This window comes from Lissotriton vulgaris, chromosome 3_2 (assembly GCF_964263255.1).
Source record: "Lissotriton vulgaris chromosome 3_2, aLisVul1.2, whole genome shotgun sequence".
NCBI lineage: Eukaryota > Metazoa > Chordata > Amphibia > Caudata > Salamandridae > Lissotriton > Lissotriton vulgaris.
The window spans coordinates 5,715,211-5,730,317 of record NC_141690.1 but is presented as its reverse complement, the minus strand read 5'-3'; the positions used below and the strand labels follow the sequence as shown (position 1 = coordinate 5,730,317).

The 15,107-nt window shown below is 48.7% G+C and overlaps 1 protein-coding gene across 5 annotated transcripts in view; it reads left to right on the top strand.

The window, feature by feature from the left end:
- Positions 1–15,107, top strand: part of N4BP2 (NEDD4 binding protein 2) — a 1,381,310-nt gene that overhangs the window by 1,005,676 nt on the left and 360,527 nt on the right. For all 5 annotated transcript variants that reach the window (XM_086963958.1, XM_086963954.1, XM_086963956.1 and 2 more), the window contains one exon: positions 6,654–6,901. In XM_086963958.1, the coding sequence (XP_086820084.1) occupies positions 6,654–6,901 (248 nt within the window). The remainder of the gene's footprint in view (positions 1–6,653; positions 6,902–15,107) is intronic.

The following is a 15,107-nucleotide window of genomic DNA, read 5'->3' as shown; positions in this document are numbered from 1 at the left end:
TCCTAGTTCTCGAAAATGAGTCCTTTGTGGGATGTGTAAGCAACTCACTCTTCTTCACATTACCTGAGAAGCATACTTAATTGTACTGCCACACCAAATGTAACTCCCAAACAGAGTGAGCAGTGCTTTCTGGGGGAGTTCAAGTTCTACATTCTTCAAGGGCTAGTGTCAAAACTCACTCGTAAAAACAGACATTCTTGTGGTGTATAATTTTCTGTCTGAATCTCTCAATTTGGCCTATGAGCCTTCTTTAGTGACGTGGGCATGTTCTTCTTCTGTATGCAGCTAGACTTTCCGCTGCTCGCTATGTAAATGTAAATGTATAGGAATTTATATAGCGCAAATCACCAACCAGTCTCTAAGCGCTTGCTTAGGGAACCCCGTCCTGGTATTCCCCTGTGAGATAACTCCGGCAGGGTATTCGCAAGCTGAAAGCCAGGCATCCCGCCGCGAGGGGCTGTTGTGGAGATTAAGCAAGCTATTGCCCAGAGTCGCAGAGTGTGAACCCGTGAATCGAGTAGGCACCGGAGCGAGAATTGTCGAGTCCATGGACATTTTAGGACTCAAGACCCTGCCGAGCCGGGAATTGAACACTGGTCCCGGGCTGACCTTTGCTTCCAGATCTGCCTCCTCTAACCAGTGAGCCACACTTCTCCGCTAACCTTCGTGACCTGATTTATTTATTTTTTACTTATGTTTTTTCCCATTTGGGCATCATATAGCTTTATATTATTTGTTGCCTGCCATCACAGACAGTGCTCCCAGCTTGTGCTGGCCCACATAACTCTCACCACTAGCGCTTGAGTAGAAAATGCTAAGTTTATAAATCTCCCCTGAAGCGGTCCGCAGTTCTCTCACAATGACTGTTGGTTATGGATTTCACTTTGGTTGTATTCAGTTATGGATCTAAACTATATTTTAAGAGAGTCATTGTTAGACCTGGCACCATTGGTGTGGGCCTCCCTTCCATTTTTTGCTGTTGCCGCCTGTGTTTTTGCTTTGTGTTTTGCTGGTCTAGATGCTTTGGGCACTGTGCCACTGCTATTCAGTGCCACAGTGCAAGTGCTCTCTATTGTAAAGTATTGTATTGGATTAGTGACTCCATTATTGGTTCATTTGATTTACTTGTCAGATCCTAGTACAGTCCACCATGTGTGCCCAGGGCCTTTAAATCAAATACTAATGGTGGACTGCTGCAACTGGTTGTGCCACCCACAGAAACAGCTTGTAAAATGTGACTCAGACCTGCCATGGCAGAGCCTGTGTGCAGCCTGGGGCTGCCATGTCGACTTGGCAAGAGCACCCACTTACCAGTCCATAAACCTTCCCTTTTCTACAAATTAGTCACCCCTAAGGTAGGCCCAAGGGCAGGGTGCATTGCATGTAAAAGATAGGACATGCCCTGATGTGTGTAGCATGTCCTGATAGCGAATTACAGGCAATTTCGTTTTTCACTATTGCAAGGCTACCTGTTCCCATAGACCAGAACGGGCAGTTTGATTATAACTTCTTATAATCCTTACTGACTCAGGGAACTAGGTAGAAATTCGAGTTTAGTCAGCTTGAACTACCATTTTTAGAAAGTAGGTATTTTCTTTCCTAACCATCCAAGCCTGCTTCTGCTAGGCTGTGAATTCCATGTCTAGTTTGTGAGTGGCAGGGGCTGGGGTGGCTCTAGGAGACAGGGTGAGTCAGCACAGGGCTGAATAGGCCTATCTGCATGTAGAGTGATGGGAGGAGTAGCACCTGGGCTGAATAGGGCTGTGCCTGCCTGTCACAATGCTGGCTCCACCTCCTGTTGTGTGTCTGATGACCCTTGCCCACACTGTCAAAGGAAAGGAGGAGTCCTGTAAACAAAGTGCTCCAGGACTACACAGAACTGGTTTGGACCAGGTACAGACACTCTCTGCCTTTAGAGACAAAGGATTTTTGTGTATAAAAGGGTGGACCCAGACCCCAGAAGTTAGATCACTTCTGGGAATCAAGACGAACCTTTGCCAAGGAGAAGAACCAAGAAAGCTGCAAGGAGGAGACTGCCCCTTTGAGGTGCTGTTGGGGTTGGCCTGCAGTGGTTACTTAATTTGCCAAGGAAAGTAGAAAAGGACATTTGTGTGTACTTTGCAAGTCTTGAAGAAGAATCTCCAAGGGCTTGAACTGAGCTTGCCTCCTGCCTGAAGTCTCAGGATTCAAGACTTCACCCCCAGCGCCACTGAATTCCCTTGCTGTGGAATTCTGCCTGCAGATAGGTGCCTACTGTTCTTTGGGCCCTCTGAGAAGACTGTGAGTAGCTGGGAGCTGGAAGGGAGAAGCATGTCGCCGCCGCAGCAGTTGCCGTCACATCGCTGAAGAGGAGTGCCGCCGCTGCAGCTGTTTGCCGTTGCACCGTTGACGAAACTTGTTGCATCACCGGAGAAGCGTGTCGCCGCCACAGAGGTCGCCGTTACATCATCGGAGAAACGTGTCACAGGGCCTGTCGCGGCTCAGAAGTTACTGAGTTCGCTGCACGGCGGTCGGACGTACACGCATCACATCCAACGTTGTCGCATCGCGACACCAATTTCTCGCACCGGATCGTCGCATCGAGGCGTCATCTTGTCGCATCGCACCGAATCACCGTAAGGAACCGACGTGCCACCTCCCCTGTGCTGCAGTAAGAAACCAACGCATCACCTCCCCCGAAGCAAGGAACCAGCGCATCACCGTCCCTGCGACCCTTTTGTTTGTATTGCGTGACGCATCCAAGGTACTTTGAGAGTAAAGTGTCACATTTACCATCTACATTGAACTGAACTTTTTTGTACCATTTTAAAGCCTATGTTTGATTACAGTATTATGGATTTTCGTCGTTTGGCCTTGTGTTAAGTCTAGTAAAGATTACGTATTTTTCTGAACTGGTGTGGTGTATTTTTGTAGTGTTTTCACTGTATTACTGTATGTGTTCACAAATGCTTTACATACTGCCTCTGAGATAAGCCTGCCTGCTCGTGTCAAGCTACCAAGTGGGTGAGCAGGGGTTATTTTAGAAGTGTACCCCCTTACCCTGACTAGAAGCAAGGGTCCCTATTTGGTCAAAGGTACCTACCTCTGCCTACTAGAGACCACTAGCTCTAACATTGTGTTGTCAGCGGTGAGGATTTGGACTTGCATTTGTGACTCATACACAGTGATTGGTGTAAATTTTCCTTGGAACTCCTTTTTGCTTTTTGAGAACTACCAAAAGTTTTTCACCATGAGCAAAGCAGCATTCAATGCATCTATGGATCTACAGTTTGAAGATGATAGGGTGGATACCTACATTGTGCCACAGCTTAACACCTTCTGCAAAAGATTTAAAATCCCTGTGAAAGGTGTCTCCAAGAAGAAAGAGTTCCAAAAAGCGCTGAGGGCCTGGTTGGAATCTAGGAATGCTACTGAGCATCCTGTATAGCCTAGGGATGGGGCAGAGAATGCAGATGGGCAGCTGGATGGGCCATTGGGCCTGACCGGGGAGAATGTACCTTCAAGGCCAGGCAGCAGTGTTTCTTCAAACGGCTTGTCCCCAGAGGAGCTGGAGGACTGGGAGAGAGATAGAATGCACAAGGTGGAGCTAGCCAAGCTCAAGATGGGTGGGCAGATGGAGTTAGAGAATAAGAAGTTATCCTTGGATGAAAAGAGGATGCATTTAGAGCATGAAAGGATGTTGAGAGATCTGGAATTGAAAGCAAGAAGTTTAAAGATTACTCCATCCGGTGGCAGCACCCCATCTGTGCCTGTAGAAACAAGAATATTCATTCCCAAGGATGTTATTAAGGAGTTTCATAAGAATGAAGATATTGGGCAATGGTTCAAGGCCTATGAGGTAGCTATGTCCTCCCACTGGGTCCCTGAGAAGGATTGGGGAGCGGGTTTGTGGGGACGGTTCCTCAATGATGGACGGGACACTTGATTAGATTTGCCTTCTGAAGATCAGAATTCTTATGGTCTCATGAAATAGGCCTTTATGTCCAGGTATGGGTTGACCCCTGAGCTTTATAGACAAAGGTTTAGGAATTGTAAGAAACTGGAGTCTAGCACTTGGGTAGAATATGTTTCTTTCTGTGGCAGAGCATTGGATGGTTGGTTGAAGGGTAGCAAAGTGAATGATTTTGAACTGCTCTATAATTGGATTTCATGGGATCACTTTTCAAGTAATTGTTTTCCAGGGCTATGCCAGCACCTTATTGATAGCAAGCTGACTAACCCCAGGAAGCTTGCTGAGGAGGCGGACCACTGGGTGAGCACCCGGGTCCAGAAGGGTCATGTGGGAGACTCTGCCAAAGGTGGGCAGGGTCCCCAGCAGAAGAGTGGGGGGACTAGGGTAAACAGAGGGAGTTCCAGAAAGGGCTCCAAAGTAATCCCCAAAGGAACCAAGGGAAAGGTCCCAGCCTTCCCCTGAGAAGAAGCCCCTGGGCTCCGACAGGTAAACCTGTTCATCAGGGACCCCTGAAGTGCTTCAAGTGTGGTGAAGTGGGCCATAGGTTTTATGTTCTCCAGAGCCCACAGAGGGACAAGACAGCACTCACAGGTGCACCGCCCTGGCAGATGGCGAGTGTAGCCCTGGAGGAGGAGATGGGTGCCCAAGGTGGGTGGGGTCCCGCAGAGATGTCCCTTGTCTCTTTAGGAGACTGTGAGGTGGTCCCCAGGACCCAGCTGCCTGATAACACTAAAAAGTACAGGCAGTGGGTGACCATCAATGGCCATATAGTGGAAGCTCTTAGAGACACCGGAGCCAGTGTGATAACTGTCAAGTCTCACCTGGTGTCTGTAGAGCAGGTGGTCCCCAATGCATTTTATCCATTTGTTGCCGCTGACAACACAGAGAGCCACTGCAGGACCTGTCAGACTTGCCAGGCGAGTGGAAAGAGTGGGAGGAAGCAAAATGCTCCTCTCCAGTCAATACCTGTGGTCAGCTCCCGCATTGAAAGGGTGGGCATTGACATTGTGGGGCCTCTGGATCCCAAGACCGCCATGGGCAACATGTTCATCCTGGTCTTGGTGGATCATGCCACCCGGTATCCGGAAGCCATCCCTCTCAGGACAGTGATGGCCCCCGTGGTGGGACGTGCACTGATGGGGATTTTCTCCCATGTGTGGGGCTCTCCAGAGAGGTGGTGTCAGACCGTGGTACAAACCTCATTTCTAAGTATTTGAAGTCCCTGTGGGAGGAGTGTGGGGTAACTTATAAGTTCACCACTCCTTACCACCAAGGTAATGGGCTAGTTGAGAGATTCTGCCTGCAGAGAGGTGCCTACCGTTGTTTGGGGTCTCTGAGAAGACTGAGAGTCGCTGGGAGCTGGAAGCGCGACGCAACGAGGAGAAGCATGTCACCGCTGCAGCAATTGCCGTCGCATTGCCAAAGTAGTGTGCTGCCGCTGCAGCTGTTCGCCGTTGCTTCATCGACGAAGCGTGTCGCATCACCGGAGAAGCGTGTCGGCACTACAGAGGTCACCGCCGCATCCCCATAGACATGTGTCGCAGGGCCTGTCGCGGTTCAGAAGTTACCGAGTTCGTGGCCCGGCCGTCAGGCGCGCATGCATCACATCCAACGTTTTCGCATCGTGATGCCATTTTCTAGTATCCCACCAGATAGTCGCATCCCATCGAGCCGCCATCTTTTCGCATCACACTGGATCACAATAAGAAACTGATGCATTACCTCCTCTCTGGTAAGGAACCGACGCGTCACCTCCCCTACGCTGCTGTAAAGAACCAACACATCACCTCCCCGGAAGCAAGGAACCAACACATCACCTTCCCTGCGACTGTTTTGTTTGTATTGCGTGACGCATCCAAGTTACTTTAAAGGTAAAGTGTTGCTTTTATCATCTACATTTAACTGAACCTTTTGCTACCATTTAAAGCCTATTTTTGATTACAGTATTGCGGATTTTTGTCGTTTGGTCTTGTGTTAAGTCTGGTGTCTATTTGTAGTGTTTTCACTGTATTACTGAGTGTTTTCACAAATGCTTTACGCACTGCCTCTGAGATAAGCCTGCCTGCTCGTGCCAAGCTACCAAGGGGGTGAACAGGGGTTATTTTAGAAGTGTACCCTCTTACCCTGACTAGAAGCAAGGATCCCTATTTGGTCAAAGGTACCTACCTCTGCCAACTAGAGACCCCCAGTTCGAACAGTTATGCATTCTTTTAGGATACTCTATGCTATTGCGTAGTGGTGAAGCAGTGCTAGGTTGTTGGTCCTAGAAGTAAACTCTTTACACTGGAGGTTTCAGCTCAGGGTGCTTTGCCTGCAACTCGTCCAACTTAGGATGGTTCTGGCACTCACCAGGTACAAACCGAGTGTAAGTACATGGTTGACAAGGTTTCTAGCCATATAGCTCCTAACTGCAGCTCCTGTCAAGATAGTTTTGAAGCACTTTGTATTCATTCCTGTATTTAGGCTGCATTTCAGTTGGTTAAGCGGTATTCCTGGCTGCTCAGCTCTTGGGATGCGTGGCAGGGATCACCCAACTCCTGTTCTGCTGCTCTGCTAGCCTGCATATTGGAGGATGTGGCCCGATTCATGGGCATCAGTGAGGTCATCAGCGGACTTCATAACTGAGCACGTTTTCCTAAATTCTGGTATTCGAATGACTATAGCCTAACTGATTATAGTTTTCTCCTTCTGTTTCTTGCAGATGAGCAGTTCTGCACCAACGATAAAACACTGCCAAGCTTACCTCATTACACAGATAGTAAGGCGCAGGAGCTCAGTGCCAGCTCAGCTCCTGATCTCATGGATTCAGAAACCATGTGTGCCTCTGCTCATCAGCATGAGATTTCAGGGGACTTACCCTTTATGGACCACTGGAACACCCGGACCCAAAAAGTGTCACTTAGGAAAATTATGTCGGAAGAAGTTGCCTTTCAACAGAGAGAGGATATGGTATGTTTGTCAAAGTGTGTACTGTTATACTTCTGTTACTTACAAAAAGGAGATTGCTTTGCATGATGAATAAAATAACCCCTCCTCTGGCCTTTTCATAAGCCAAAACATATAGGATTGCACACAAGTGATAGGGTTATCAGTTGCACAGTCGAAATGTTTGATTTTTGATTTGAACGATCTTAGCATGATTTGAGATGTGCTTCTTTTTATCAATGCGCCCAGAAATCAAGTTGTGTCAGAACAGTCATAAATGGTATAGGAACACAGCAAAGGACCTTACTCTGAACCCAATCTTCACTTTAAGCTAAATTATAATTTTTGTTTTTCCCACTGCGAAATTTAACATTGCTATTATGCTGTGAAAAGCACACACAAAGCCTCTATGATTTGTTCGGTCATTTGGTAGCACATATTTCTTAGAAAAAATATGAAATTCAGAAGCCTTCATTATCAGAAGACTCCAGGGTACATCCTATCATATGTTCTTTTGTTATTAGTGTTAAACACTTTAATCTTTTTTTTGCTTTTCCCTCCACCTTCTTCTTCTTTCAACAAGGTAACTTTGAACCACAGACCTCATGTCTATCCACTGCATAATTGTCTTTTATCACATGATTGTACAAACAATTATCATCAGATCAGGATACGTTTTTATAGCTTCTCTTTTATAGGTCGAAGCCTACCAGACAGCGGCCTGGTTTGCCAATGAGTTTGTATGGGCTTCTGAAAGCTTCCCTGGGATTTATTATTTATTTTGTGTCATTTATAGAGCGCGCAGCTACCCCAACGGGGTGTCCCGGCGCTATATGATTGCGGCTCTCAGGGGGGAATCAGAGATGGCGATTAGCGGCGGAACAGGAAGGTTTTCAGAGCGCGGCGAAATTCTGGTTCAGTCTTGCTCATGCGTAGTTTAAGAGGCAACCTGTTCCATCGCTGAGCCGCACCTAATTCAAAGGTTCTTCCACCAGAACGGGATTTTTTAAATCTCGGAGTGACCAATAAGCCTTTGGAATTGGAGCGTAGAGTGCGGGAATTACAGTAGGGACGAAGAATTGATCTGAGGTGGGCAGATCCGTTACCCTGGGTGGAGCGATAGGCGAGTGTCATTGCCTTAAACTCGATTCGTTTGTTCATGGGGAGCCAATGCAAGTCATGAAGGTAGGAGGAGATGGGGTGTCTCCGAGGGAGACCACCTATCAATCGAGCAGCAGCGTTTTGGGCGGTTTGAAGTTTATGACAGAGGCCAGCTGAGAGTCCCAAGTAAAGTCCATTGGCATAGTCCAAATGAGAGATGATCAACGCATGGACTATTGTCTTTCTATGGTCACTTGGAAGGTAATTAATCAATTTCTTCAAGATTTTAATCTTAGAAAAACATGCAGCTACAACTGATTGAACTTGACAGTTCAAGGATAGTTGTTGGTCCCAGCGAACTCCAAGATTCCTAACTGATTCTTTAGGGCTTGGAGCAGGGCTGAGGTCGACCGGCCACCAGATGTTAGGGTCGAGAGGAGACGGTTGGCTAAAAAAAAGCACTTCCGTCTTAGCTGCATTCAGTCTCAGGGAGTTGCGATCCATCCAGTTGGCAATGTCTCGAATGCAGGATTTAAGGGGATCAAAAGTGGTGGTAGTAGGGTTATCAAAAGTAAACAGTAATTGAATGTCATCCGCATAGGATGTAGTTTTGATACCAGTTTTAGAGATCATCTCAGCTAACGGAGAAAAATAAACATTGAAAAGTAGGGGGCTTAATGAAGAGCCCTGCGGGACACCCCATTTCAATGGCTTAGGGGAAGACTTAAAAGGTGGAGTGTGTACTAATTGAGTGCGACCTGATAAGAAAGAGCTGATCCATTTGAGCACATTGCCCTGGATTCCAATGGATTTCAAACGATCCAGTAGGATTGGGTGAGAGACGGTGTCGAATGCTGCTGATAAATCCAGCAGCACCAACACCGCTCGAGATCCTCTATCTAGGGCCCAACGTACGGAGTCTGCCATCTCTATGAGGGCAGACTCCGTGCTGTATCCCTTACGGAAACCATGTTGGGAATCGTGGAAAAGATCATGGGTCTCAATGAAATTAGCGATTTGCTGATGTGCCAGCCGTTCAAGTATCTTAGCAGGTGCCGGGAGGAGGGATATAGGCCTGTAATTAACTGGATTACTAGGATCGGAATTGGCTTTTTTTAAAAGTGGGACAAGATAAGCTTGTTTCCATTCTTCTGGGTAATAACCTGTGCTGAGGGAGGTGTTCCATATTGTGTTAAGGTGGGGGTTGAGGAGAGGGGCCAAGGCTTTAAATTGTTTTACTGGCCAAGGATCCACTGGGGATCCAGATCTACATCTTAACAGCTCCTGTAAGGATGCCTCTTCAGATATAATATCAAAATCAGCGAAGATAGGACCAGACGTGGAGATTTCAGTGCAGTTCTCAAGGTGATAGGTATTATCACTGATGGGGAATGAGGCCTGTATCTGAACAATCTTGTCCTCAAAAAAATCGGACAGTTGGGAACAGAGTTCTTGAGAGGTAGGTTGTTGTCGAATTAAAGCCTGAGGGTCGGTGAAGGATCTAACAATAGAGAAAATTTCTCGTGGGGCATTGCTAGCTTTATTAATTCTCTCCGCTAGGAAACCTCTTTTGTGCAAAATAATTTGTTTTCGATAGTCTTTAAGGGCTTTACGGTATACCAGTTTACATTCTGCAGCATACCCAGATCTCCACTTCCTTTCCAGAGCTTTACAAAGTGATTTTTGTTGACGTAATTCGTCAGAGTACCAGGGGGCTGCAGGTGAGGCCCTGAAGGTCTTTATTGATCTGAGGGGGGCTAATGTATCAATTGCATTAATAATCCAGGTGTTCAGGTTGTTGATACAAGAGTCCAGATTGATAGCAGGGAGGGGGTTGCTGTCTTTAAGATGCTCTTTCATAGAGGACAGGGAGATTGTACTCCAATTTCTTCCCTGTACTCTTGGAATGGAAGTAGGACGGTCTAGACGGGTCAATAGGATAGAAAAAGGGACTAGACAGTGATCCGACCAAATTACTGGAAGGGGAGCTTCTATTATTATATCTGGGAGATTGGAAAATATTAAATCCAAGGTATGGCCAGCCTTGTGGGTGGGATAAGCGACCAGCTGTTTCAGATTGCAGGCAGCCAGAGAGGATAGAAAATTGGAGCTGGCTAAACAGGAAAGGTCATCAATGTGTAAGTTACAGTCTCCGAGTACCGAGAAATTGGCGTACCGAGTACAGGACTGAGTGATGTAATCTAAAAGAGCTGGAAGGTGAGAGAGGCTGGAAGAAGGGGGTCTATATAGAAGAAGACCTGAGAGGGATATTGAGCCCGAGAGTTTCACACAAAAAGGAAGCCCATCGATGTTATCGATAGGATCGAAAATCATGGATGAAATTTCCCACTTGTTTTTATAGATGATAGCCACCCCACCCCCCTTTTTGCCACCTTGGCGGTTAGCACAGATAATGCTATAACCCTCTGGGATGGCCAGGGAGATGGCAGGGTTGGTATCTTCAGTAAGCCATGTCTCGGTCAGAAACAAAAGGTCCCAATCGTTATCTGATAGAGATTCATGGATGTCAAGGGAATGCTTGACTAATGACCGGCAATTAATCAAGGCGAGTTTAATGGGTATAGATAGGTTGGGAGCTCTCAATCGTATCCCTCCAGGAGATTTAATAGGGACCTCTAAAGTGTTAAAGAAGGAGTCACAGGATGAACAGTGGTTGTTCCCTTGATAAAGATCCAAAGGGCTGAGTAGATGCTGGACACATTGCGTAGGACGCAAGGAGAGTAATGTCAATCGATTGTAAGCAATTCTTACCGGACTTATGTGTCCAGCAGCGTAAATGGCCCCGGCCGCGATCTGGTCGCGGACGGGCGCAGACGGGCTGGACTTAGGCGCGACTTCGGCGCGCTGCCGGCGCGCCCGCTGCACGCGTCCGCTGCGCGGCCGGGAAGGAGGTGACATTTTATGCAATGGGGGGCGTGGGAGGGAAAACAACTAGAACTCCACCCCCAGCCTCGCTCCAATATGGCGGCTCCGCTTCGTTACGATGCTTCCTGCCTCAGCACCTTAATCGGCTGAGGGAAGAATGACAGGGGAAAGTGCAAAAAAGCAAGCAGGTAAAATCAGGGGTCCAAATAAGCAGATCAGTTTATTTTTTAAAAAATAGCGAGCGTCTCTGTCCTCGATGTGTTGCTTCCCACCTCAGCGCCAAAATCGGCTGGGGGGAAGGATGTCATATGGGGGTCAGAATACTGTGCAAATATACGGGCAAGTGCAAGCAGAAATCACAGAGGAAAATAGTATTTTTAAAAAGTGCGAGCGCCTATGTCCCCGGCTTCCGCCTCAGAGACTAACAACAATCCACCCATTGCTTACCATTGGCTTTGTGGTTTGTAGCTCATAGTTTCATGCTTTCCATGTAATGGCATTATTTGCCTTAGGCTGTCCAACTTGAGTTTGGCCCTCCTGTGGTCCATACTTTGTTTACTGTATTCTTCCATAAACTTGCTTTCTGTAAGCAGGCCTTTAAATCTTGTTCTTATCTCGTCACATTTGCTGTCCATTCTAAGACCGCGGTTAGAAACATTGGAAGATGGGCCCCATCAACTGCAGATGCCTCCCAAGCCACAAAATGGAATAGGAGGAAGCCCTTGATGTTTTGTTTATTACAGAAATGTCACACAAGGAAAGCTCAGCGCCAGACATCATAATGACTCCCCTCCCCTCCCCCAGACTATAGCATACACAGACTGGATCAGGTAGGCAAAGCAGGAGGCGGCGTGGCCATCATTTATAAGCTACTATTTAGCTGCTCCATCAACTCCTTAAACAAACCAATTGCGAGGCCATACAATTTGGATTGGCACACTCCCCCACATCCTCCTTCTCTGGCAGTCTTATCAACAGGCCCCCAGGGACATGTATATCTTTTATAGAGTACCTACCCGATCTTCTAAACAGTCTACTCATAGGAAAAATGCACATTCACAGTATCGAAAGTGGCTGACAGGTCCAGGAGGATGAGGGCAGCGGTTTCTCTGTTGTCTAGCAGGGTACTGATGTCGTCGGTGGCGGCGATGAGGGCAGTTTCTTTGCTGTGGATGCTGCAGAACCCGGACTGGGACGGCTCCAGGATGCAGTTCTCCTCGATGAATCTGGTCAGTTGTTTGTTGACTGCCTTCTCCATGACCTTTGCCGGGAACGGGAGCAGGGAGATGGGTCGGAAGTTCTTGAGGACCTTGGGGTCCACCTTGGGTTTCTTGAGGAAGGTTGATCTCGGCGTGCGTCCAGCTCTCCGGGAAGGTAGCTGTCTCGAAGGATATGTTGATAACTTTCTGGAGATGGGGTGCGATGGTGGTGCTGGCTTTGTTGAAGATGTGGTGTGGGCATGGGTCTGACGGGGATCTGGAGTGGACGGAGTTCATGATCTTGGTGGTGTCCTTGTCGTTGATGTGGGCCCAGGAGGTCAGGCGGTTGGTGCGGGTGGTGGTCATGGGGGTGGAGGTTTCGGTGGTAGCCGGGACAGTCGCGGTGTTGAAGCTGTTGTGGATGTGTGCGATCTTGCGGTAGAAGAAGGTGGCCAGCGAGTTGCACAGGTCTTGTGAGGATGGGATGTCATTGGTGTTGGAGCTGGGGTTGGAGAGTTCCTTCACGATGCGGAAGAGCTCTTTGCTGTTGTGTGCGTTGTTGTCTAGGCGGTCTTTGAAGGAGGTCCTTTTGGCGGATCTGATGAGGTGGTAGTGTCTGCGGGTGGCGTTCTTGTGGGCTGCGTAGCTTTCCAGTGTTTGTCACTGATCCAGTTCTTCTCTAGCTTACATATGGTTTGCTTGGAGGCCTGGAGGTCTTCGGAGAACCAGCTTGCATTCTTTCTGGTGTGGCTGTTGCAGGGTTTCTTGAGCGGGGCAATGGTGTTGGCGCAGTCGTCGATCCATTGTCTGAGGTTGCAGGCTGCGGTGTCCGGGTCGGTCGGGTCTGTGGGAGGGCTTCGGGCGAGGGTGGTGGTTAGCTGTTCTTCGGTGACTTTGCTCCAGCAGCGGCGGGGCATCTGCTGGATGCGGTGGTATGTGGTGGGTTTACAGAAGGTGAAGTGGATGCAACTGTGGTCGGTCCGGTGGAGTTCGGTTGTGTGATTGAAGAAGATGTGGGAGCTTGCTGAGAAGATGGGGTCCAGCGTGTGGCCAGCAGAGTGGGTGGGTGTTGTGACGAGTTGTCTCAGTCCGAGGTTGTTGATTAGGGCGGAAGAGTTGGGGCCGTTGTTGTTTTCGAGGTGGGAGTTCAGGTCCCCGAGGATGATGTAGTCCGTGGAGGTGAGGGCGTGTGTGCTGATGAGGTCGCGATGGAGTTGCTGAACTGTGGTCGGGGTCTGGGGGGTCTGTAGACGTGGGTTCCTCTGAGGGTGGTGTTGGGGTCGGTGTGGATCTGAAAGTGCAGGTGTTCGGCGGTGCTGAGGCTGTCATCGGTATATGTCGAGATTTTGAGAGTGTTCTTGTGGACGATGGCGATTCCTCCTCCTACTCCGTTGGTGCGATCCTTGCCGGTGATCTTGTAGCCTTCTGAGATGGCTATGGCGATGTCCAGTGCCGAGCAAGGATTCAGCTAGGTCTCCATCAAGAAGGCGAAGTCTGGGGTGTTGGAGTCCAGTAGGTCCCCGAGTTCAACTGCGTGTTTGCGTGCGCACCGGGTGTTGAGAAGGATGCATCTGAGGTAGTTGGGGTTTTTGGTGGGTAAGTTGGCTGGCCGGACGCTGGTGAAGCTGCAGATACGGCAGGAGAAGGGTCCTTGGGTGCGCATTGGGGCGGCCAGGCAGCAGGTGCGTGATTGTTTGGCGTTGAGTGCGTGGAGGGTGCAGGAGTCGTTGCGGGTGTCGTGGTCCTTGAGGGTGCCAGGGGTCCTGGCGCTGAGCGCGGTCCAGGCGCAGACGGGCTTGCCTTAGACGCACCTTTGGCGCACCAGCGTCCCGTCCGCTGCACGGCCTCCGTATGAGGGGGAAGGCTGGGAGGCGGGAACAGGGCAGCGAATGGGAGAGTGGGTGGCCGGCCGCAGGGATGCAGCAGAGGGAAAACGGGCGAGGAACGGCAGTTTAGGCACAGAGAAAGAAAACAATTTAGGCACAGAGTGGAACAAATTAGGCACAGAGACAACAAAATTAAGCAAAGACAATGTGGGTAGGTGCGCCGAGGCAAGCGAGGAACAGTAAATTGGCACAGGAGAAAGGAAACAATTTAGGCACAGAGTGAAACAAATTAGGCACTGAGACAACAAAATTAAGCAAAAACAATGCGGGTACGGGCGGCGAGGCAGGCACAGGCAGACAGGGCCGTGCAGCAGCGTGGGGAGCAAACTGCCTGCGAGCAGGGTCAGAGGTCCCTATGTGGAGTGTGGTGCAGCAGCCTGTCTGCGCAGTTCTGTACCACATGCAGTTTCCTTGCTGTGGACTTTTTAGTGCCAAGGTAGAAGGAGTTCCCGTAGTACAGGCAGGAGAGTACTAGCGTCTGGACCACCACTCTTCGGGCTGGTGTGGGGAGGAAAAAGAGGCGGCCAACTTGACTGCATTTGTTTGCTGTAACACTTTTCGCCCTAAGTAGGATGGATATGCCCAGACGTGGGTCCCTTGCTCACTGTGCCACTGGTTTCAAGCTAGTCCGGCTGAAGAAGGGTGACATACCCTGAGACCCGTCCCAGGATGCTTGTTTCCGGTCCAGGGAGGACCTGGCCTGGCAATTCGGTCTGGACTGTTCCCATAAGGCACAGGGTTAAGACTGATTTGCATATGGCTGGGTCCAAACTGGGGTGGCCCAGTGGGCAAAAGAACAATGGATTTAACCCTGATCTTTTGACTGGGGGAGAATGTTTGCATTGTCAGCATTCCGTCCATCATTGTTTGCTGTAACAACTTGACTGTCTAGCAGTTGAAATTAAGGGACTTATCCAACCAGACTCAAAACTACTTCTTTTAAAAAAAAAAAACTTTAAACAATTTTTATTGAACAGTTTGCAGAGCATTTCAGTGACAATTGACTTTGCTGATCTTGTAATCACATTATAGCCAGAATCCCGCACAGTCGCTGAAAGTGTATAGAAAACCACACTTTTGCCACATTTCCCCTTTCCTTTAAACAATTTTTATTGAACAGTTTGCAGAGCATTTCAATGACAATAGACTTTGCTGATC